Source organism: Dipodomys merriami, unplaced genomic scaffold (genome assembly GCF_024711535.1).
Source record: "Dipodomys merriami isolate MVZ:Mamm:240054 unplaced genomic scaffold, mDipMer1.0.p SCAF_1, whole genome shotgun sequence".
In the NCBI taxonomy this organism is placed as follows: Eukaryota; Metazoa; Chordata; class Mammalia; order Rodentia; family Heteromyidae; genus Dipodomys; species Dipodomys merriami.
Genome location: NW_027202270.1, coordinates 130,125,001 through 130,150,413, shown reverse-complemented (window position 1 = coordinate 130,150,413; position 25,413 = coordinate 130,125,001). Strand labels below are relative to the sequence as shown.

At 36.9% G+C, this 25,413-nt stretch overlaps 1 protein-coding gene across 9 annotated transcripts in view; it reads left to right on the top strand.

The window, feature by feature from the left end:
• Sipa1l1 (signal induced proliferation associated 1 like 1) overlaps window positions 1-25,413 on the top strand; it is a 332,505-nt gene that overhangs the window by 180,656 nt on the left and 126,436 nt on the right. For 8 of the 9 annotated variants that reach the window (XM_070030941.1, XM_070030933.1, XM_070030924.1 and 5 more), the window contains one exon: window positions 5,791-7,593. In XM_070030941.1, the coding sequence (XP_069887042.1) occupies window positions 6,096-7,593 (1,498 nt within the window). In that variant the 5' untranslated portion in view covers window positions 5,791-6,095. Of the gene's footprint in view, window positions 1-4,770; window positions 5,183-5,790; window positions 7,594-25,413 lie in introns of those variants that run through there. The other variant, XM_070030931.1, reaches the window with a different exon arrangement.

Sequence of the window (25,413 nt, the reverse complement as noted above, 5' to 3'; positions counted from 1 at the left end):
GTCAAGACAGACCATGATCAATGGCAGCTGGTAAGCCATTAAAAGTTCCCAAACTCAATGATGACTGGTACATTTTAAAAAAGTAATCACTAGTATATTTTTTTTTCTTCTCTCACTAGATACATTTCTATTGCATAAAATTTGGGTGAGACTTCAGATGTGATATTCAGGCTGTAAATGGAAGCCCTTTAAAAAAAAATTCAAAGTAGTTTCCTGCTACAAATTATTTAACTGCCAGCCCAGTTTTAGTTGAAAGAGAGTCTACTACCGAGTAAGCACTTTGTATTGTCCACAGTCTATGACTTTGGGCATAGCATTTATCCCCAAACTGTTTGTTTATTCATGAAAGTGGAGATACTGATCTCACTGGGTGCTGGTGAGGAGTGAAGGACTACAGATTAGAGGGTGAAGTGCTTGTTGCAGTCTTATGCCTACAAATAAGGATACAACAAAACAGACACGTAGTTTTTGATCTCATAGTCTGCATATAAGGCAATGTTCTGGGATTTCAAATTTTATATTTATAGTTTTTTATGTATTTTAAGCTCTTCCATTAATCTGATATTATTTGCTATTATCTGATATTAATCATGGTTGGTGATGATTTGGGCTTTGGAGTTCTATAGAACAGTGTGTTGTTCATCTATTGTTTATACTGCTGTTCCTTTCTGCTCTCTCCCTAGGCTAAATTTAATTTGCTTTTTTCCAAGTGCATTTTTGTAAATTCACTTTGGAATATAAATATTCTGTGAAAACCATGATATTCTTAAGAAAGCCCCTTGTGACATTGCTTCTTAATGAGCCCTTTGATTCCCTGCATTGTACGCCTCTCTGCTTCCAGGTAGGTGGCAGGGGCTTAAGAGTGGAAATGTGCCTTCCCATGGCCAAGCTTGACTAGCTCAAACAACCCATATTGGTGGCATGAAAAAACATTTTAGTGAGGTTTATTCTTTACCCCAGTGTTTTTATGGAGTTTAGTAAATGTCAATCAGTGACACTTTTTATTGCTCATCTGAGTTCACATAGTTTAGATAACCTCTTTCCCTTCAGTACTGCCATGTTTTTCCTCCTCAGCCTATACACCCACTTCCTCTCTGAGCACCTGCATAGTAGTGCTCTTCAGAAAGTCTGGAGGCTGGCATTCTTCAGAGTTGGCCTAAAGTATTGCAGAAAAACTGTATTTGGGAAGGTAGGTGCATCCTAGCTAGGAAACGGGACACTGGTGGCAACTTGGCTTTGTTTGCAGGACCTTCACCTGTTATTCCTAAGTCACTAGAACTCTGAGGGGGCAAACTAGGGCTCTTGCTCTTGAAGACTCTAGTGGTAATATTAACTGTAAAGAAAGCATCAGCAAACGAGGAAAGATAGTGAGTATGTTAATCATCGATGTGAAATCATTATTTAAATACTATAAAATCTGCTAATCTTACCATTTTTAATATTCTTTCCTTTTAATAGTGTAATAGTTCCCATGAACTCCATTTTGATTAGAAGATTTAAATATTTTTAAGACTTTGCCATATTGCATTGTGATTGTTTTAGAACAGGAATTATAGCATTCTCTTCAACCCTTATCCCTTCCACATGTGTGTAACTTTGAAACTGCATTCCCTTGGCACACAGAAAGTTTCCTATGTTGTTTCTTTCATTCAGTTCCTTGAATTATTTATTGTTCCACTTCCTTACCACTTCATTCATTTCTTTAAAAACACTAATTTTCCCATATTTTTTTTCCTGGTGTTAATTCATTGTAGGAACTAGATTGATGTGGAAGATAGCAAATAAATACCAGCATATACTCTTATTTGGCTGGAGTTTAGGGGATAGGGGAGGAGACCTTAAAGCTGAGGTGAGCACATGGAATGTGATGTTGCCAGTGTACTGGTTGTCATACAATTGCCACCCTCCTCCCCAGTTTCATTGTTATGTCTTTGTTTGCTTTTAATTATGACCCAAACAAGTCAGCACCTGCTTTCCATACTAATACTTTTGTATCACTGTACTCATGCCTGTGGTTTCACCCTAATGCACTCAGTGCTCCTAAGTATCTTAATATAATACCCTTTCTCTCCCTTGCCAAAAATATAAAAGGTGTTAAGAAAACTAACTCAAGAACATCACCCTGAGTTCACTAGCTTTTAAAAAGAGCCCATGAATAACACTAAATAGAGGGTAAAAAGAAAAGCAAAAGTATAGGATTTTCACAGAGGTCCATAGAGAAGAGTTTCAGGGAGAATGAAGGGGGTCAAAGTGCAAATGTCTTACTGAGTCTCAGACAAATGCTGTTTTTAGCCTTGATGTGATCCCTGGAGATTTCACTTTTAGTAGTACTAGGGACTTGCTATTCTGAACATCAGAGTTGCTTTGGTACAATCAAGCCCCATCAGGAGGTACAATGGAACTGTGCATTTCTTTGTTGTTACTTTTACCAATCTACTTTTCCCTACTGTACTTGAGCTTCCCTGGAAATGATGGGCTGTTCCTTCAAAATTCTAAGCACCATGTGTGGTTCCTGCTCAGAAGAGAATGTAGAAATGCTGGGAATGATTTAGAAAACAAAGGAGACACTTTTTGCAGGAATGGCTTTAGAGAAGTTGGTAGGTTAGGTTGAAACAACTTTGAACCAGAATTGAACTCATTGAACTAAAGTGTAGTCCCTGTAGATGAGATTAATATTCTAGCTAAATGGAGTTATTGTGACTTAAATAGCACCAAAGTGCTATAAAATTAAATATGTAATAAGGAAAATTTTTATATAGCCTGCCCTTTTAACAGATGGAGGCGACATGCTGTAAGTTAATATTGTTCTATGTTTAATTCTATTGCCTTTTACCATATATAATGATGCTTAGGCAGGTTTGCTGATATTTAGGAGAACTGCTAATAATTGACAACATATGCTTGCTCTTTCAGTGAACTCTAAGGAATAGGTTGTTACTGATCTGCCATCATATGGCACGTGTAGATAGACAAAGTCATTTGCAGCTGATGTTTTAATAAGTGCAAATTATTATGTTTCTATATTTCCTCATTAGTACCCAAAATTGAGCTTGTACCTCCAAGGAATTTGTTCTGCAAATTAAGGGAGAAAGGAGGGACAAAGAATGGAAGGAAGGAAGGAAGAAAGAAAGGAAGAAAGGACAGAAAGAAGGGAAAGTAGTTCTGCAGCTGTAAAAAAAAAAATCTTATTTCACTTAGTTGCCTTTCTCCAACTTCAACTTTTATAGGTCATTAAACTGATTTCTCTCTCCCCTATATCTTGGAATGGAAACTTTGAATTATTATAACCAACATGTAATAGAACTCCTGACATGTAAATTGCTAAATATTTATGTTTAAAAATATGGTTTGTAAAACTTCTTAAAAATACAGGAAGCAAATGACATGGTTTGGAAAAGAAACTCATGTTGAAGATTGGTCATTTCTGGTAGCTTTATTTAGTATATTTTAATGTTACTTGTAGTTTTCTTCTATAATGTATATAACTTCTCTTATCCTAAGAAAGATCAATCTACAGTAAGCTGCTTAAAAAAATTTTTTTTTTACTGTAAGGATACTGTAGAGAGGGGTTACAGTTACATGAGTAAGGTAATTGTTACCCCTCCTTTGTTTTTCCCCTAGTAAGCTGCTTTTTAAAGCAAATAAATATGGCAAGAATGAGTTTTTATTTTGGAAGGATTGGTGTGTTGGCTTTTGAGGGAATGAATGTTTTCACTAGGGAAAATAATTCATTTGGCTTTCTAGGAGGCTATGAGAAATACTTAATCTACTTAGAGTGGTGGACAAGTGTTTTACTTTTTTTGTGCTGGTACTGAGGCTTGGAGTCAGGGCCTAGACACTATCCCTGAGTTTTTTTTTTCTCAAGACAAGTTTTCTACTGCTTGAGCCACAGCTCTATTTCCAGTTTTTTGGTGTTTAATTTGAGATAAGATACCCATGGACTTTCCTGCCAAGACTGACTTCAAACAGTGATCCTCACATCTCATCCTTCTGAGTAGTTAGGATTACAGGCACGGCACACTGGCATTTGGCATGGTGTTTGCATTTTAGTTTAGTAGATTAGCTATCCTTCCATCTAACGAAGAACACTTTAATTTTTGGTTTTTGTCCCAGTGCTGGGGCTTGGACTCAGGGCCTGGTGGCTGTCTCTTAGCTTTTATGCTCAAGGTTACAAGAAACACTTTTTGGACCTTAGTTGGGGTCACACATGCTGTCCTTGGCTGTTGTTGGAAGCAACAGTTAGTACACTGTTTTCCTTAAAAGCTCCCAATTGAAAGAGGAGTATATGAAGCTCAGGAATGTAAAGGGAATCATAACAGTCCAACTTTAGAAGTATCCAGAAAGCTTAAAAGCCAGGTTTAATTAGGTAGCAATGCAAACCATTATCCCTTTCATGCAAGATGGGTTGAAATGTGTGCATGAAAACAATGGGCACTTATCTGGCCAGCTGGCCAGACCAAGCCTGTGAAGCCTTGCATTCTGCAGGCAGAGAGCAGTTTTTAAAACACCCCTAAATGTTCCAGCTTTAAATAGCAGCGAGTCTCCTAAAATGATGCTGTGTGCTGCAGGAGAAATGAAAGCGGCTGCCTTGGAGGCAGGAAGCCGACTAGCGAGATGCTTAATTATCGTGGAAGTAAGTGCTTGTTACTGTTGAGTACAGCATGCAGTGAGCGGGTCCTCCTCGGTGTCAGAGTGTGATTTGTAGACAATGCCGCCCTGTCAGCTCAGTGCTGGTTCAGCAGCATCTTTCCAAACATGTATCTGGCAAGAATTTAAAGGCCACCTCTTGTGTAATTTGCAGAGTCTTGGAAAAGGATCGTCTGCCTTTCTTTTCAGGATGTACGCAACCATGAAGGATTTTGTATTCAAAATCTGTTCCTGCTGTCTTCTGTCTGACATGCTCAAGAGGAAGTTTGTCTTCCTGCCCTTCACCTGGAAGGATGCTAACAGTTCTCTGTAGTCTTTTGGGGGACATGAAGAGGACTGCCCAGAGTAGCATTTTGTTTCTGCCGTCATAAATTAATGCTGGTGGGATGGAGAAGGTTGCACTCACTGCTTAAGGAAATGCAGGCATTTTGTGAATTAGTGAAAGACTTCATCTTTGAAAGTAGATGAAACTAAGGAGAGCTTGGAAAGAGGTGGTGGTGAATACTGGATTCATTCTGTAACATTCCTCATCTGGGTAAGTTATAAAGTCGAGGAAAATGCAGAAGACTGCTAATGGATACAATGGCTTCGGGAAAACCCTGTTTATTTTCTCTCTGCTATGTTTGCTTTTTCTTGGTATGTTTAAGCTTCTGTGAGGAAACAAGTATTGATATTGAAATATGGAAGGAGTTAAAAAAGTGAATGTTACAATATATTTAGTGAAATTATTTTGTAGTTTTATCAAGAAATTGCATTGCTCTATCAGATTGACTTGATTTTGTCTCAAACTTCAGATCAGCACAGTGGTTTTTGATGTTCTACATTATTAGAGGTCATAAGAGAAAAAAAATCTAGGCTTGGGGTGGGTGTCTGAGGCCCCAGGACAAGAGCATACCCCCTCCCAGTTTTATGAAAGAGTTCAGTCAGACTGAAATATTATAGCTCTTTCTCATTGTTAAGTATGGATTTTATTAAATGCTTTTACTTCTTTCTTTTAAACCTTCTTACTAACAATATGGATAATGGAACTGTGAACCATAATCCAGTATTGAATTTTTGATTTTTCATGTATCTGATTTTGGCCATTGCATATTTATTTTTAGCTTTGTCAAATACTAATTCAAATTTTCTTCTCTCTTTTAGAGAAAACATGGGATTATGGCAATCACAGAGTCTCAGTAACACAAGTTCCATTCATTTTTTTCTGAAAGAGAGCTGTCTGTTAAAGTGAAGCAAAAGGGACTTATTGTGGATTACAATATTTTGATGATTTGGATTTTCAGTCATATGAAAATAAATCATCATTTTTAACCTTTTAGATGAAAAAGCTTACGACCTCATACAACTGCTGTATATTTTGGAAGCCATTCTCCTAAACAGAAGTGCACATTGAAACACAGACATGATGTTCCTTTCTGCAGGGATTTAAGTCTGATTTCTTTTACATCATGACAAGCTTGAAACGATCACAGACAGAAAGGCCTGTTGCCACTGATAGGACCTCTGTTGTTGGCACGGATGGCCCTCCCAAGGTCCACACTGATGATTTCTACATGCGCCGCTTCCGGTCCCAAAATGGCAGCTTAGGATCATCAGTCATGGCTCCCGTAGGGCCCCCACGAAGTGAAGGTTCTCATCATATAACCTCCACTCCTGGAGTCCCAAAGATGGGGGTTCGAGCAAGGATTGCAGATTGGCCTCCAAGAAAGGAAAACATAAAAGAGTCTAACCGTTCAAGCCAGGAAATAGAAACCTCAAGTTGCCTTGAGAGCATGTCCTCCAAAAGCAGTCCTGTGAGTCAGGGAAGTTCTGTTAGCCTCAATTCTAATGACTCAGCCATGCTAAAGAGCATACAGAACACACTGAAAAACAAGACCAGACCATCGGAGAACATGGACTCCAGATTCCTCATGCCCGAAGCCTATCCCAGTTCCCCTAGGAAAGCCCTTCGCAGAATACGGCAGAGGAGCAACAGCGATATCACCATAAGTGAACTTGACGTGGATAGCTTTGATGAATGTATTTCCCCCACATACAAGACTGGACCATCACTGCACAGAGAATATGGTAGCACATCTTCCATTGATAAGCAGGGAACGTCTGGAGAAAGCTTTTTTGATTTGTTAAAGGGCTACAAAGATGACAAATCTGATCGAGGGCCAACTCCAACCAAGCTCAGTGACTTTCTTATTGCTGGTGGGGGCAAGGGTTCTGGTTTCTCTTTGGATGTTATTGATGGGCCCATTTCACAGAGAGAGAATCTCAGGCTTTTTAAGGAAAGGGAAAAACCACTCAAGCGACGTTCCAAGTCTGAAACTGGAGACTCATCCATTTTTCGTAAATTACGCAATGCCAAAGGTGAAGAACTTGGGAAATCGTCGGACCTTGAAGACAACCGATCAGAAGACTCTGTCAGGCCTTGGACTTGTCCAAAGTGCTTTGCACATTATGATGTCCAGAGCATATTATTTGATTTGAATGAGGCGATTATGAACCGGCACAACGTTATTAAGAGGAGAAACACCACCACAGGAGCCTCGGCAGCTGCTGTAGCGTCCTTGGTCTCTGGACCTTTGTCCCATTCGGCCAGTTTCAGCTCACCAATGGGCAGCACAGAGGACCTGAATTCCAAGGGAAGCCTTGGCATGGACCAGGGAGATGATAAAAGCAATGAACTTGTAATGAGTTGTCCGTATTTTCGGAATGAGATAGGTGGAGAAGGTGAAAGGAAAATCAGCCTGTCAAAATCAAATTCTGGCTCGTTTAGTGGCTGTGAAAGTGCCTCCTTTGAATCTACCCTCAGCTCCCATTGCACAAATGCGGGAGTGGCAGTACTTGAAGTCCCCAAGGAAAACTTGGTGTTGCATCTAGATAGAGTGAAAAGGTACATTGTGGAGCATGTGGATCTCGGCGCTTACTATTATAGGAAATTCTTCTACCAGAAGGGTGAGTAGAAATTGTCTACTGGAAATTTTTTTTTTGCAATACATGATAAAAAGGTATTAGTAATGTAATTTAAAATTTGTGTGAATTTCTTATCTTTATTACTGGTAAAATATTTCAAGTATTTCTCTGTTGTTCTCTTTGCTACCCCCTGGGCCCCCCCCCCATTTCCCCTGTTAGCTATACAGAGGTCTGAGGTATTATAAGTTAAATATAAGGATTTTTTTCTTAAGTTAGTTTGACTTAGATAAAGTTATAGTCTTTGTTGTGTTAATTTGATATGTCACCTTTAGGGATTATTAAGTTCAAAATATTTTTATTTTGTGAAATGTTTTGTAGCTTATTTTTTTGGATTGCTAAAATAATTAAAATTCTTTTATGTTTTGACACTTTTGCAGTTAATACAGGATCATTTCTTTGTCTCCTCAGTGTTCTAATTAGTAAGTGGGAACTATAATGTGTAATTCCTATTTATTTTATAGGAACTTTGGTGAAAATGAATTGCACTGTTTGACAAAAGTTACAGAGCAATGTTTCACAGCCAACAAAATTAAGTCTGAGTCATTTGTTGGAATAGAAAAGGCACTGAAAAAAGTAGAAAAAGTGATTTTCTTTTCAGTCTTTCTTGGAGGAATTGGTCTATCTAGTTTGATAGAGCTGCAATTATGTTTTCAGTGATATTTCTTAGTTTTAGGAAAGGCACTGATTTTTTTGGGTATGAATCTTACACTTGGGGGGAGAGCATAGGAAGAGGTAAGGGGGAGAAAATGAGGGGTAACAGTGTTTAAAAACAAATGTATTCACTGCATTACTTATGTAACTATAATTCCCTGCTCATCACCTTTTCGATAGATTAAAAAATAAAATAAGAAAAATTGAAAATAATATTTATCTTTATACTGATAGAATATAAAGATATATGCAGGGAGGTAGACAGACAAGGAAGAAGTATTAAAAGAGGTGAATAAAAACAATGTCAAAATAGTTTAATTGGATATAGCTTCTACACCCCAGTCAAATTTAAAAAAAATGAGTAAAAGAGGGACAAGGGTCTGGAGGAAATAAATTCACTGTGAAGAAACTCTATAGTCTGAATTTCATGGATGATTGAACTGATGATTATAGAGACTTAAGTTGTTAGCACAGGATGAGGAGGAGGAGAAAGAGGATGGATCATTTCAGAGCCAAGCCTATAGTCTGATTATAGTGCCTTTATTTTCCCAACCCCATTATAACATTAACAGCAAAAGCCACAAAATAATCTAGTCATTGTTCTTGATGACGTAACTTAAGAACCAAAGCCTCAGACATATACATATATACTGAATATATATACATTGATATATATAGATATCTATATTGAAATGTATATATCTCAATTATTTCTCAAAGTATATTACAAATGGAAATAAGTCATATGAGAGTTTTAATGGGAAGACCATGAGACTCTATCTCCAGTTAATGACTAAAAGGCCAGACGTGGAACTGTGGCCTAAGTGGTAGAGTGCTAGCCGTAGCACAAAAGCTGAGGGACAGTACCCAGGTCATGAATTCAGGTCCCATGACTGGCATATTGTCCAAAAAGAAATGTACTCCTTGCCTGACTTACGTAACTAGAACACCTCTGTACTTCACCTTTATATTAACAATAAAAATAAAAATTAATAGAAAAATTAAAAGTATGTTTAGACAAAAAAGGAAAGGCAAAAAGTAAATTAACTCTTAAAGCCTTTGTAGTAGTGTTTTTTAAGCATTAAGTGTTAAAATTGAGGTATGAGTTTAATCCCTCAGTCTGGGTCCCCCTGCTATAAACAGGGTGAGCCAAAGAAAGGTATAGATTGCATAGATCAGCAATGTTGACAGCTATGGAAAGAAGCTTGTGGTTAAGAGGCTTCTTTCTATAAACTCCTTGAGCAGTGTTTGGTTGTTTCAAATATAGCTTTATGACGTTGTTTACTTTAGAACCTTAATATTTTGAGATTATTTTCGGAAGAATCTCATTGAAGGTGCATCAATAGAAAGAACTTGTCTCATTGCTAAATATTCACATCTCTTCTCATTCTTAAATAACTATGGCAAAGGTCTTGGACTCAATATAATGAAAATTCTAGTTTCATTTTTGAAGTATGTTTTTTCAGAAGTACTGCCTGGAGTTTAGGTTCTAGAAACATGTCTGTTTTACAATAGCCTTTAAGAGTACAGGACTTCTCAAACTCAACCAACTTGGCATTTGGGGGCAAATGGCTCTTTGTTGAGGTGGAAGCTATCTAGTATATTATATGATGTTACTGGTAGATAGCCAGTAGCTTTCTTCTGTGCCCCCAGCAGCCTAAAATATATATGGCATTGTCAAATGTCCTGTAGGTGGTAAAATTTTCCCTAGATAAGAACAACTTCTTTATGATACTTGGGACATTTTAATAAAGCATTTCTCAACTGTTCAGCTGTCTCTAAAAGGAACCATCTTGTCTTCACCTATAACTGACACAGTGAGTTGAGCCTAAGACAGCATGTATTATTATTTATTTTTACTTTTTGCTGGTTGTGGAGCTTGAACTCAGCACCTGGGCACTGTCCTTGAGCCTCTCTGTGTTCAAGGCTGGGCTCTACCACTTGAGCCATAGCACCACTTCTGGCTTTTTCTGTTTTATGTGGTACTGAGGAATCGAACCCAGGGCTTCATGCATGCTAGGCAAGCACTCTACTGCTAAGCCATATTGCCAGCCTGGCATGTATTCTTTTTATCTTATTTGTATAGTAGTGAGTAATTTTCTTTCTACTAGTCAGTATTATACTATCAATAGTGAACATTTTTAGCACTCAGGTACTAGGCACTGTGCTAAGCCTTTGATACAACACACATTTTTTTTTTCCATCTCACCCTTTTGGTGCCCATGGGGTAGGCATTGGTGTATGTTATTTTGCAGATGAGAAAACTGGGGCTTTGGTGATAGATTGTCATGGAATTAGTAAATGTGGGAGCCAGGATTCCACTTTACTCTCTCAGCATATGACATGTTGTTAGTTACTATCCCCTGATCTGTATTATGTAAAGTGAAAGAGAAGGGGAATTTGATGCACATGTGGGGAGTCTGATGCACATATTTTATTTTCAAATATATAAAATAAAATTTGTATACCTACAATCCAGAGGAGTCCTGTTTATCATACCTCATAAATTTAAAAGCCACAACTGTAGTAGATACTAATATGGGACATGGACAACACCGTTCTACTGAAAATAAGTAGGACTGCTTGATTAAAAATACCAGTAAAGCCAAGTACTGGTAGCTCACACCTATAATCCTAGCTACTCAGGAGACTGAGATCTAAGGATCACAGTTGAAAGCCAGCTAGGGCAGAAAAGTCTATGAGGCTCTTATCTCCAATAAACCACCAGAAAGCTGGAAGTGGCGCTATGGCTCAAATGGTAGAGTGGTAGCCTTTAGCTGAAGAGCTCAGGGACCCGGGCCCTGAGTTCAAGCCCCACAACCGACCCTTTTCCCCTTTCCCCCAAGAAAACAGTAAAAGTTGTTGAAAAGTATATATATATATATATATGTGTGTGTATATATATGTATATATATGTATATATACATGTATTCATTTTCACTGAGAAATAAAAATATATTTGCCCAACTCCTAAGTTGAAGGACTTGTCTTTAACTGTTTTGAATTCAACATTGTATTAGTAGAATAAACCTCGAGGCAAGAGTATAGACCTTGCAAAGAAGTCTCAGCACAGAATTTGTTTTATCATTTTTTTCTTATTTCTGTAGCTGTCTTTCTTATATCTGTTCAGCAGCTTTCTTCTTAATGACTTGGCCTTTAGTTAAGTCTTCCCAAACCTTTCAACTCAGTATTTCATAGAAACCACATTTGTCTTTTGTACTCATGTTTTATCAGCTTTCATGATAATTAAGTTTCATAATTAAAATAACAAGTTGTTGGCATCAGCGGGTCTGGGAAGATGCAGCAGATTCTGCCAATATGAAGTCCTGCTGGTGCCAGCAGAAGGTGTGTGTGGTACCAGAGATGGTTGGCCAGTACCAGTGGGCACTGCCCAGCCTGGTATCAGGAAGGACAAGCATGGTTAATCCAGGAGGCTAGTCCCAGGAAAGCCCGTCTCAAAGGATGCCCACTCTTGATAGTTCTGCTTAAGACACAGCTTAGAGAGTTCTAGTCATCTATCACAACATAGTAACATCACAAATTAATGGTTTTATGGGATGATTTTTACTATACAGCTTTATTTCACTAAGATTAGGGACCTAACCCATTTTTTTCCTGGTCAAAACCAAAGCATATCCTCTTGTTAAAAGAGTGCTGTATAGCAGTATCAGGTGGAATTTACCCCCTAGCAGTGCACATGACCCAGTGTCTTCATCTCTAGTTTATTTTCTGCTACTTAATGCATTCCTGACTTTATTCTGCCTAAGTCTCTGGAAACAAAATTTTACTTTTCTGCCAAAGAAGTTATGATCACTTTAATATTATCTTATTTTTATAAACTCCATTATTTTGCAAATTTACTTTATAGATTCTTTGACTTGGCTTATAAGCCAAGACTATTTCTAGAAAAATGTTAGACCAATAGAAGGACTTTATTGCTTGGACTTGTTAAGCAATACACCACCGATCTTCCTACTAGTACTTCCTCCTGTCACTTCTATCTGCCACTTTGCTAATATGTGTGGGGTACAACCAGGATGACATGACAATAATAACAGCTAACAGTTACTGCTTCATGCTTTGAATAGACCTCCTTCCTTAATGCTCATTGGATTATGAAGAGAATCTGACATGTGATCAAAGTTCAAGTAATAGAATCATAGACTAGACAATAGGGTAGCATTCAAATCAAGGTAGTCATTTTCTTTTGAGTACTTATGTGTTTTGTGACTAGTTTTTACTTCCAACAGTTAAAAGTACCAAGTAGATTTGTAAGTGGAATATATTATTATATAATAAATAAATGTTACTATAGCAAATATGCCTTATTGAAGATAGGACTCTTTCTCAACTATCACCTCATTCACTGTGGCCCCACATAACATTTTCTGCTTTTCACTGGGCTTACATTTCTCTATGAGGAGCACACCTCAATCACTCTTAGAAATGAAGTATTTATAGAAGACAGAGGAGCCAGTGATTTGCCTTGAGAGTAGAACCATTGATCAACTATGCTGATAGGTTTATCCCTACGTCAGGTTGGGGTTGCTTTCAAAGTCAAGATATTATGATAGAGAAAGATCTTCCTCTATTGCTCAATGGCCAAGAGAAAGTTAGCACTGTACCATCTGAGAATATTTTCTCAGTCCTTAAACAGAGAGAAAACTAATGCTTATGTGTTAATTAGTCTGATAACTTTATGCCACTGAATTTTATTGTTCTTATTGTTCACCTTCCTCTTCCTGCCACATGATGTGTATGAGGTTGAGCAGTAAGCCAGGCCCCAGAATAATCCCTTGGAAGAGTAGAATTCTGATACTATTATAAAGTCCAGTTTTCTTTCTTTACTTTTCACCCCCTGTGAAATCAGCCATCTCTAACAACCATTCTTACAAGTGACAGCTTCAGTACTTTGACACATTCTAAATCCTTTTGTTACCAAGAATTAGTTTTTTCAGATTCTACTCTGTTAAATGATCATCATTAAGTAGCTATTCTAAGTTTTGGTGGACTGTTATAGTTTCTATACAGTATCATAAAGCAGGAGCCAGAATGAAAGTGGTCTCAATTGAGACCCAAAGAGCCATACCAACTTTACAACTCATAACTGTACACTGTAATAATAGATCATTAAACTATCTGCTCTTAGAATAATTTTTATTGTACATGAGTTTTTTATTTTATTGTACACTAGAGAGTAAGCTTTTTTTATTTTATTGTATACTAGAGAGTAAGCTTTGTTTTTTCTTCAGGAGTTCTTGTGTATATAGCACATTTTATGTATGAGGCAGGAACATCAGCATACCTAATAACCTGGATAAGTAATTAGCCATACCTGGCTACAGCGTTGCCCTACCTGGTAGTTTTGTATTTGTTAACAGCTAGTAACTGGCTTGAGTTCTTCATGTGCAGTTAGTCCTTTTGTTTCCAGTAGAAAAGCAAGTGAAGAAACCTCTCCAGTGATTCTATGGTAAACTATCTAAGCTCTGGTGTAAATAGCATGGCCAGAATAGTCAGCCCTGACACACTAGTAATCTATGTAACAAACTAAGCAGCTTAATTTTTGTGAGAAATGTTTCGTGAGAAAAGTACTACCAAATGTTTTACAGTCCCAAATTCTTTGAATATTATTCCATGTTTGGTTTTCTGACATGGATAGTTTTATCTTTGGGTAAATGATAAGCACCCAACATGTCTGCACTCCTGAGCTATATTATGCGCTCTGCTCTTGAACTTAACAGTAATTTCTGTGAAAATAAATAGTGGAAAAGTTTTTGGGTTTTTTTGGGAAGTATTGAGGTTTGAACTTTGGGCCTTGTACACACACTGATGATATGATTAAAACTGTGAATGTTTACACCTTTATTTTTTAAACATTTGTTGTAGGCCAAAAGAGACATGAAACGTATTTGATCATTTCTAAGGTTGACTGTATGTATGTATGTATGTATGTGTATGTATATGTATGTATGTTTTTTGCCAGTATTGGGAAATGAACTCAAGACCTGGACACTGTCCCTTTTGCTCAAGGTTGGTGCTCTACCACTTGAGCCATGGGTCTACTTTTGGCTTTTTGGTAGTTAATTAGAGATAAGGGTTTCATGTACTTTGCTGCCTAGGCTAGCTTTGAACTGTGGTTTTAGCTTCCTGAATAGTTAGAATTACAGATATTAGCCACTAGCCCCAGCTCTATTGGTATTAATTTTAAAACTTTTTTTCTATGTTTCTTTTCTTGAATGATTTTTATCTTCTCAGTCACAGTTTTTCTTTTTTTCTGATTTTTGTTCTCCTTCATATTATTGGTTTTCCATAGTGGTCACAAAGTTATGCTGTATTTGTGACTAAAAACCAAGTTGGCTTGGGTTCTCTGCCTGAAGCAGTATTGGATGTTCTCTAGACACAGGAGTGCTGAGGTCTACGACTGGAAAAGTAGTATGACCTCGCCACAGGGAGATGTTGCATTGAAGTGAAAGGACCAAGAAAGAGAAGGGTAAAGGATAGAAATGGTTTATCCAACTTGGAGAGCTTTATGTTACTCTCCTTGGATCTGTGTTTTCTTTCTAGCCTCACTGCATGCAGTGAAATGGGTAAGTCTGCTTTCACATGACAAACTGCCTATCCTCCAGGCTGTGAAGCCTTGCAGTCTTCTCAAAGGAGCCTTGGATCCTTTAGCACTTTGGTACCCTTGTTCCTCAGGATGCTTTGAGGATACACGGTCTGGGCCACAGCAGTCTAAGCACTCTTGTTCCTCAGGATGCTTTGAGGATACACTGACTGGGCCACAGCAGTCTAAGCACACCTCTGAGGTCAGGACCACAGCTTAGAAGGTTCAGCATATGCTTCACAATTAATGAATGTTTAGTGTTGGTTTGAAGTATTAGATGGATTGAGCTGATGAGCCATTGAATCTTGTACTTACAGCATCAGGTATGATCATTTAGGGCCCTCTGTGTTTGTGACCTTGTGTTAAATATATTCCAGATACCCAACAGAGCATATAGTTCTTTTTCCTCACTCTTCAGGAAATGAGAGACCACAGACAAGTCTGTGAGTGATCCTAATGGTTTTGTGGAGATTGGGAATGATTCCCATAAAGTCAGTGCAGTCATGACTTTAACTTTGTAAACTTGAATAGACACACTGATGGTATGTTCAAAATGGTGAAGTAGAAGAACAGTTACACTTTTATTTTTTAAACATCTGTTGTAGGCCAAAAAAGATGTGAGACTTTTTATTTTTGATTATTTGTAAGGTTGACTATTTAAAAAGATAATTGGCTATCTGTCATAGACTGATAGTGGTCAATAAAAAGTTTTTGTGATTGCATTACTTTTTATTTCTTCTTTATTTAAATAGGATTTTATTTATTTTTTTTTCAACAACTCCATGCAATTTTGTAAGGTCAATATAGCTTCATCTGAAAGCTTGCCTTTTCATGACTGCTTAGCAAATGCTGTTTTAATCTTGACCACTCTATGTAGCCTTTCTTGTTTGTTTTTGTTTGTTCTTGTGTTTGGTGTGCTCACTATGTAGTCTGGGCCACTCTTGGACTGGTGACTCTTGCCTCAGCCTTCTGAGTACTGGGATGACAAGTGTGCTTACAGATGTATAACACCACACCTGGCTTCCAGGAAGTGTTGAAGAATTACTTCTGAAAAAGACTTGGAACCTGAGTCCTGAGCATAAGTGCCTAACAATTATTCTTATGCAGCAATAATTATAAGCTTACTGCAGTGCTTTAGGATAAAATTCTGGCATATGGCCAGTACTGTGCAACTGTCTCCATTATTCTGACCTGCTTTTAATTATGATGCAAAATTTTAACCTATTTAGTTCTTGTGGAACCTCCACCCTTATAATTAGTATAACTCCTTTGGGGACCAGAGACAGAATCTTTGATTGGGGTGTTTCCAAGCAAAGAGAGTCCTTGTTTAAATAGTTGGCCATTTCTAACCTCCACCTTGGCAAACCCAGCTTCCAGGCAGCAGTAGCTCATCCCTGTAATCCTAGCTACTCAGAAGACTGAGATTAGAAGGGTCTCATTTCAATGCTAACCCAAGCAAAATAGTCATCAAGATTGTATCTCCAAAATAACCAGCAAAAGGCTGGGCTGGAGGCATGGCTTATATTAAAGCATCAGCCAACAAGCAGGTTGAACAAGCCAGGGTTAATATCCCAGTACTGAGACTCACACAACTATACTTCAAAGTAGAGTACGCGGCTTAAAAAAAAAGTATTGAAAATGTCAAAACTGGTGAAATAATTTTAATACAGGTCAGTCACTATTCCGTTTTATGGACTGCTCAGTCTTCTGCTTGTTACTTTTATCTTGAGCATCTCTTTTTCTTTTCCTGAGAAAATGGAAGCATTTATTTTTCCTTCTGCATAGTCAATTAGGTAACTCTAAGGTAAGAATATGAATATTTTTGTGAGTTTAACACATATTGCCATATTGCTTTCTAAAATGGTTGGTATCAGTCCACAGTGCCACCAGTAGCAGTGTAGGAAGATGTTACTGTTTGCCAAGAGCTGGGTTTTCATTATATATTTTTTTCATATCAAAGATTTTGTTTCTAAATGTGGTAGGCATGAGATAGTAGCTAAGTTTGCCTTGGACTTCTTTGATGTATGTTTATGTTGTTTACTTTCCTTACTTAAAAGTTGAAATTAAGGAGCTGGGAAGGTGGCTTAGTGGTGGAATGTTTGTCTTGCAGGAATGCATAAGGCCCTGAGTTCGATTTCTCCATACCTATAAGCAGAAAAAACTGGAAGTGGCTCTGTAGCTCAAGTGGTAGAGCGTGAACCTTGAGCTGAAGAGCTGAGGGACAGTGCCCAGGCCCAGAGTTCAGGACCCACTACCGACAAAAAAAAAAAAAAAAAAAAAAAAAAAAAAAAAAAAACCAACAACTTTAAGTGTCCTTACTATGTCCGGATTTGTAATGTTCTGGATAGATGCCCAGGAATGGTATGGCTGGGTCATAGGGAAGGTCTATGTTTAGTTTTCTGAGCAACTTCCAAACAGCCTTCCAGAGTGTTTATACTACTTTACATTCCTACCAACAGTGCAGGAGGGTTCCTTTTTCCCCACATCCCTGGCAGCATTTGTTGTTGTCCAAATTCTTAATGTTGGCCAGTCTGATTGGGGTGAAATGGAATCTCAAAGTCATTTTGATTTGCATTTCCTTTACAGCCAGGAATGTTGAGCATGTGTCTATTTGTGTCTATTTCCTCATGTGTCTATTTGCCATTCTTCTTCTTTCAAGAGGTCTCTCTTAAGCTCCTTTGCTCATTTATTAATTGGTTTATTAGCTTTGGGGGGGGTTAAGTTTTTTACTTCCTTGTATATTTTTGATACTAGGTATTTGTACCAGATGTAAAGATTTTTTTTCCCAGTCTGTTGGCTATCTTTCTAGTTGTTCATCCATGGTCATTGTTATACTATTCACAGTAGCCCAATTATAGAAACAGCCCAGATGCCCTACCGTACATGAGTATATCAATAAAATGTGGCATATATACACAATGGAATTTTTCTCATCCATTACAAAGAATACAATTATGTCATTTGCAGGGAAAAGGATGGGCCAAATCATGCTAAATGAGGTAAGCCAAGCTCAGAGAGACAAATGGCACATGTTTTCTCTCATATGTGGAAGCTAGATCTAAAATATATACAGGACTCTAGACATTCACATACCAACAGTCAGGATAAAGGAGGGAGAACATTAGGGAAGGAAAACTTGTCTGAGCATTTAAAATATTATTTCTCTAAACAAGCTCCAGGAAATAGAAACATGTTTTTGTTATTATTGTTGTTATCAGTGGTGGTGGTGATCAGTTTGTCTTTGCTTTGGATTTGTTCTTCTTTTAAGGAGGCCAAGAGGAGGCCAAAAGGAGGGACGAAGTGTGAACAAATGTAATTATACAACTCAGTATAAACTCCATGGAAAATGACCTGTGTAACTTGTGGGCAAGGATGGGAGGGTGAAATTGGGGCAAAGTGAAAAAAGGGGTGTCATTGTGCAAAAGAGGAAATATATTCATTACCTGATTTATGAAATGGAAATCCCTCTGTATAACACCTTAATATTAACAATGAATTTATATTTTAAAAAATAATAAAAGACCAGCTCCATAAAAAATTTAAATTAAAAATTGTGCATGAGTTTTTAGGCAACAAATGATAAATGTATGCTATTAAGAAGCTAAATAATCTTCATAATTATACTTAGTATATATTATATTATACTGATGTTTCTAGGGACTTGGTATAACAGATATAATAGTTTATAGGTATAGAACCTTCTGACAAATTCAGAAATTGTTGGTGGAAGCCTGTAACTTTTGTGACTTGTTTTTCTTTACAATTAAAATTCCAGGCTCACCATTTTTGTCTGTCTATGTATTTTGTGTGCACAGCTTATAAAAAGACAACTTGACTGTATCTCACCTAAGTAGGTGGACTTTGAACCATTCACTATTTCCTCTTATATTTTTATTATTATATCAGCTAAAAATGCAGCTATTTATGTGCTTTGGCAAAGTGCCAAATGTGAGCCGTGAAGATAGGGGAGGAATCAACAAATATGCATGATACATATGTAATATTAATAATACCTCTCTCCGTCAACACAGAGAAACATTGGCCACATGGTATACCAAGAAATAAAGCATTAATTGTGGTCTGACTAGATAAATGGCTTGTCCCTTTAGGCATCATTGTCTTCTATTTCTAATAAAGTTTCAGATTCTTCAGGAATATAATGTTAATGGACAATTGTGAAGAAAATGAGTTTTAATGTCAGTGGTTATAATAATGTATTTGACTAGAACTACTGTTTGTGACATCCTGTATAAATCATATTTGTCATATCTAAGAAAAAAGGAGCTACCTATATTTTTCATAGCTAATGTGAATGAAGAGAGTACTTGGTAAAGTTGCTCAATGTTATCCTTCTAATAGAGTGGTGGTTGCAATATTGCTTTTTGACCTTCTTAGTGCTAATGTATTACTATATTTGGTGGTATTATTTGTATTTCAATTAATCCATCGGTGGCTTTCCTACTTAAGTCTTCAATTTCTCTTCCCTTTCTCTTCTTCTCTCATTTTCCTCATCTTAATTCCCACTTGAGAGTTGTCCTTGCCTTCCTTTGACACTCCCCATCTGTCACTCTCTGTTCTTGTTCCCCTTCTCCTCTCATCTCATCATTCCATGTGCAAAGAGAGAGTTGACTATGGATTTGGTTGAAAGAGCTCCTTATCTCTACTACCCCAGAATGGCTGTGGAATGGGGCTGCATTAAGAAGCAAGTATAGAAGCAAAGCCCAGAGGCTGAGGTGCGGAGAGTAATGTACTATTCTCCAGTGAAATTGAAAGAGAGGCAGAGCCAAGAGTATTAAGGAGTGGACTGTGGCTGTAAAATGTGACTCATTTCTCCTGACAGCAAAGTCTAAAAACCTGAAAATTCAACTTAAGTTTGTTTGCTGTACTAAAACTCTTCTGTTCCAGAGAGTAACACACATGCTAGGATTCTCTATTTAGTAAACTTAGGTCTTTGTGTAAAAAGGTATTTAAAAAATAGTCTATGCCTTAATCCTTGGAAGGAAAAAATGGGCAGTGGATGAAAACACAAAATTTAAGTGTAAGAATTATTCTTACTCAAGGTGAAAAACTTTTTTGAGGAAGCAGTGTCTGATGATGATAGCAGAATATTTCACGCCAGAATCCAGGCCATAATCTCTTCTCTATACCAACAGAAAGGACATAGATGGAAGACTGACAGGGGAGGCTGTTTCAGATATAATAACTAGAACTATTTTTTCAATTAAAAAGATTGATGGGGTCTGCACAAACGGGCATAAGTTCAAAAAGATCTTTCCATCCTTATCAAACTAAAGGTGGGTTGTTTGAAGATAGGTTCTAAAGAATGTGTTTGAAGTTAGTTTACATTTATCTCATTACCATTCTCCAACTCAGAACTATACTTCTGTAATAGCTGAGAAAAATTGCATAAAAATGTAGACAACTTTTGTGTAGGAAAATATAATTAGGTTTATATAGAAAAATGTGAAAAGTTTAAATGATTGTTAATTATGTGTGGTCTTTATTTTTTAGCCTTTAATTTTATTATAGCTTGTTTTATCTGTAAGGTACAGTTTATTTTTTAAATAACCTTTTTAAATTTTGCCTGTCAGTTAATATTAGAATGATTGTGTTTAATAGTTATTTTTGTTTTTTAAGTTAAAAAAATAAAATTCAATAGTATGAAGATGTTTCATGTGAATGACACATATGAGTTCAGTGTATTTTGAGCAAGTTTACCCAGTCTATTACATTTTCTTAGCCCCTACTCCTCCTTCCCCTCCCTTAGTAAAAACAGTTTGGTGAGTTTCATTATGGTGTCTTTTTTTAATTTAAATTTTATTGTAAAGGTGATATACAGAGGGGTTACAGTTACATAAGTAAGGTAATGAGTACATTTCTTTTTATCATTTTCTCCCCTTACCAAATCTCCTTTGCCCCAAGTTGTAAAGTTCATTTCCTATATAATGTCTTGTGTATTTCACTGTTGAATTGGTTTACCCTTTGTCCCACTGTTTCTGTGGGACAAATCAGGTAAATTTACACACCAGACAAAGGGTACAGAAATCAAAAACAGTGACAATAGGGAAAAAAAACAAAAGGGGGGGAATAACTGCAAAGAGTACACTGAAAAAACAAAAACAAAAACCTCTTGTCTCCAGTTCTTGGAGTTCATTTTGATAAGTATCATTTTTTATGTTCATATGCATATAACTATTGAGCTATTATGATCCTCTCCTAAGACTATCCTCCTTTGTTCTCACTGTGCAGTGCTTAGAATGCTGTTTGATTAATCATATCTGAGTTAATTATTTGTTTTTTTTTATTACCCATTGGGTTAACTTGTAGATTTATAGACTTATTCTAGTTATTGCAAATGAGGGAAACTATGCAGCCTATATTTCTTTGGGTCTTGCTTACTTTGCTTAATATAATTTTTTCCGAGTCTTTCCATTTCCTAATGAATGTCATTTTTTCTGATGGAAGCATAGAATTCCATTGTGTATATATATCACATTGTCTTGATTCATTTATTCACTGAGGGGCATCTTAGCTTCGGTAAATAATGCTGCAGTGGACATGGTTGTGTTGGTAGCATTAGTGTGGGCTGGTTTGTGGTTATTTGGGTATATGCCTAGGAGTGGGATTGCTGGGTCATAGGGAAGCTCTATGTTTAATCTTTTGAGGAATATCCCTACTGCTTTCTAGAGTGGTTGAACAAGTTTACATTCCTGCCAACAGTGTAGTAGTGCTCCCTTTTGGCCACCTCCCTGTCAGCATCTGTTATTGTTAGTTTTCTTGATAATAGCCATTCTAACTTGGGTGAGTGTTGTTTTGATTTGCATTTCTTTTATAGCCAGAGATGCCTATTGACCATTCTTATTTCTTCTTCCTTTAGCTTGAAGTATATTTTAGATATGAGGCCTTTGTATGAAGTATAGCTGGTAAAGATTGTCTCCCAATCTGTGGGCATTTTATTTATCCTGATAGCTATGCTATGTCTTTGCCATGCAGAAACTCTTCAGTCTAATGTAATCCCATTTATCCAGCCTTTCTCTGATTCCTTGTATTTCTGAATCTTAGGAAGTTTCAACCTGTGCCAAGGAGCCCTCATGTTTCCCCTATCCCTTCCTGTAATATTTTCAGTTTCTGGTCTTACATTGATGTCTTTGATCCATTTGGAATTGATTCTGGTGTAGGGTGATATATAAGGATCTAACTTCGGATTTCTACTTGTGTGTAGCCAGTTCTGCCAGCACCATTTGTTGAAGAGGCTTTCTTTTATAACTACAGCTTAGTAATAGAGTTTGAAGTTTGGTATTGAAATTCTTCCAGTACTGTTCTTCCTGCTAAGTATTGCTTTTGCTATTTGGTGTCTTGTATTATTCTATATAAATTTTGGGTTGCTTCTTGTTCTCAGTTATGGAAGAACATTGGGATTTTGGTGGATATTACACTGAATTTATAGATAGCTTTGGGGCAGTATTACTATTTTCTCTATGTTAATCCTCCCAATCCAGGAGCATGGGATGTTTTCCCAGTTCCTTAATCTACTTTTTCCTTTTTCAGGCTTTTAAAGTTTTCATTATTGAGGTCCTTCACCTCTTTGGTTAATTACAAGGGTTTGTTTTTTTTGTTTTGTTTTGTTTTTTTTTTTTGAGGCTATTACAAAAGGAGTTGCTTTCCTGACTTCAGCCTCATTCTTCTGTGGGTAAATTGTAGGTTAATTTTATACCCGGCTGCTTTGCCAAAGTTTTGGATCAGCTCAAATAACTTTGGAGAGGAATCTATGAGGTTCTTTAAATACAGGATCATGTCATCTGCAAAGAGGGAGAGTTTTACTTCTTCTTTCCCTATTTGGATCCCCTTTATGTTTGCCTCTTGCTTATTGCTCTAGCTAGGATTTACAATACTATATTGAAAAGGGGGTGGAGAGAGCAGCCATCCTTGTCGTGTTGTGATTTTAGCAGAAATGGTTTAAACTTTTCACCATTAAGTATAATGCTGCCTGTAGGTTTGTCCTATACAGCCTTTCTTTCTTTCTTTGTTTCATTTTTTCTTTCTTTGTTTCATTTTTTCTTTCTTTGTTTCATTTTTTCTTTCTTTCTTTCTTTCTTTCTTTCTTTCTTTCTTTCTTTCTTTCTTTTCTTTCTTTCTTTCTTTCTTTCTTTCTTTCTTTCTTTCTTTCTTTCTTTCTTTCTTTCTTTCTTTCTTTCTTTCTTTCTTTCTTTCTTTCTTTCCCTTCCTTCCTTCCCTCCTTCCTTCCCTCCTTCCTTTCCTCCCTCCTTCCTTCCTTCCTTCCTTCCTTCTTTCCTTTTCTTTTTTCTTTTTCTTCTTTTTCTTTTTGTTGGTTGTGAGGCTTGAATTCTGGGCTTGGGCACCGTCCTTCAGCTCTTCAGCTCAAGGCTAGCTGCTCTACCACTTGAGCCACGGCACCACTTCCATTTCCTGGTGGTTTATTGGAGAGAAGAGTCTCATGAAGTTTCCTGCCCAGGCTGGCTTTGAACTGCAATCCTAAGATCTCAGTCCCCTGAGTAGCTAGGATTACAGGTGTGAGCCACCGATGCCCAGCTTACAGTCTTTATTATATTGAGGAATGTTCATGGATTCCTAATTTCTCCAGCACTTTTATCATAAAGGGGTGTTGGATCTTGTCATATGCTTTTTCTGGATCTATTGAGATGATCATGTAGTTCTTGTCATTGCTTTTATTGATGGGTTGAATTACATTAATTGACTTGCTGTCTTCATGCATATATATGTAATAGACTTTGATCCTCTTTACACATTTCTTCTTCTGCCACTCCCCCTGTTGCTGATTTCCCTCTGCCACAGTACCTCTGTTATCTTCAAGTCTTGTAATTATTATCATTTAGACCTCAGTTCTGCATATGAGTCAAAACACTAGTTTGCTTTTTGAGCTTAGATTATTTTGCTCTATATCATGATTTCCAGCTTCATCCACTTTCCTGTGAATGGCATAATTTCACTCTTTTTTTTTGGTTGAATATCCCATTATGTTCATATAAATACATATTTTCTGTATTCATTCCTTGTTGTTGGGTACCTAACCTGATTTCACTGGTTGACTGTTGTAATGGTTCAATGATAAACATGGAAGTATGGAAGTGTGCAAGTGTTCCCTTTGTATGTTGATTTATAACCCTTCAAATATATGTCCAAGAATGATAGAACAAGGTCTTAAGATGGGTCTACTTTTTAATCTGATGAATCTTAAATCTCCATACTGATTTCCATAGTAGTTACACTAGTTTACATTCCCCAAACAGTGTATTACCATTTCTGTCCTCTCCCTACAGCCCTCCCCTGCTTTTGTTTGTTTTCTTGATGATTACCATTCTGGCTAGGGTTTACATTTCCTTTCCAGCTATAGATGTTGAACATTTCATGCATCTAATTGAGATGACCATATGATTTTTCCCCTTGATTCTGTTTATGTGCTTTATTGCATTAATTTGTTTATGTGAAGCCATCCTGTATTTCTGGAATGAAACCAACTTAATTATGGTGTACGATCTTTTTAATATGCTTGCAAGTATTTTATTGAGAATTTTTGTGTCCATAGTCATCAAGGAATTTGTGTGTGTGTGTGTGTGTGTGTGTGTGTGTGTGTGTGTGTGTGTGTGTGTGTGTGTGTGTTTATTGGATGTTAGTGTCAGGATAGTATTGGCTGCATAGAATAGGTTTGGTGGATTCATCTTTAAAAGTGTAGTAGCGTTTGTTAGAGAATACATCCAGTACTAAGCTTTTTATTAGTTTTTCAACTTTATTGCTTGTTTTAGATCTTTTTTAGTGGTTAACACTCTCTTGATTCAATTTTAGAAGGACAAATTTACTTAAAAATTATTTCTTCTGTATTTTCTAGTTTATTATATTTTTGCTTTTTGATATTTCTAAATTTTTACATTGAGATATATTAAAATTTTTCACCAGTCTATGAGTTCTTGATTCTTGTAAACTTTTTTAGTATATTAATATTACTATGTGAACACTTTTTTTGCTCCAGATTCCAGTCACACTCTTAGATGTCTAAAGGACACTTCTGATGGGACTTAAGATGAGAAGATTTAGTCAAATGATGAGGAATTATGGGAAGAATATTCTAGGCAGAGTTTTCTAGATGGGAAAGAACATAGTGAGACTGCACAACAAGAAATTCTATACAGTAGTGCAGGACGTGCAAAGATGAGAGAAAGGTTTGAGTGGAGAATGGTATGATAGGCTAGTGACATATTATTAAGCCCTTTGGGAAGCCATGAAAAGTATCCCAAGACCATAAAAGAAATTTAAGCTTAATGATGGCCAGTCAGATTTGTGTTTCAGGAAGATAATTTGACTTCTGTGTGAATGAGTTGATTAAAAACTACTTACTACAAACACAGGCAAATGATGAATGATGTGTGCCGAAGGCATTGATATAACAATTGAAGTTCTGATCATGAATAGATATTCAAGATGGAAATGAGAATGAAAAGTAAGCAAGACCATCCAGGTGGTACTAGCAAAATTTAGGACAAAGTGATGTCATAGAAATTGTGAAGTGTGGG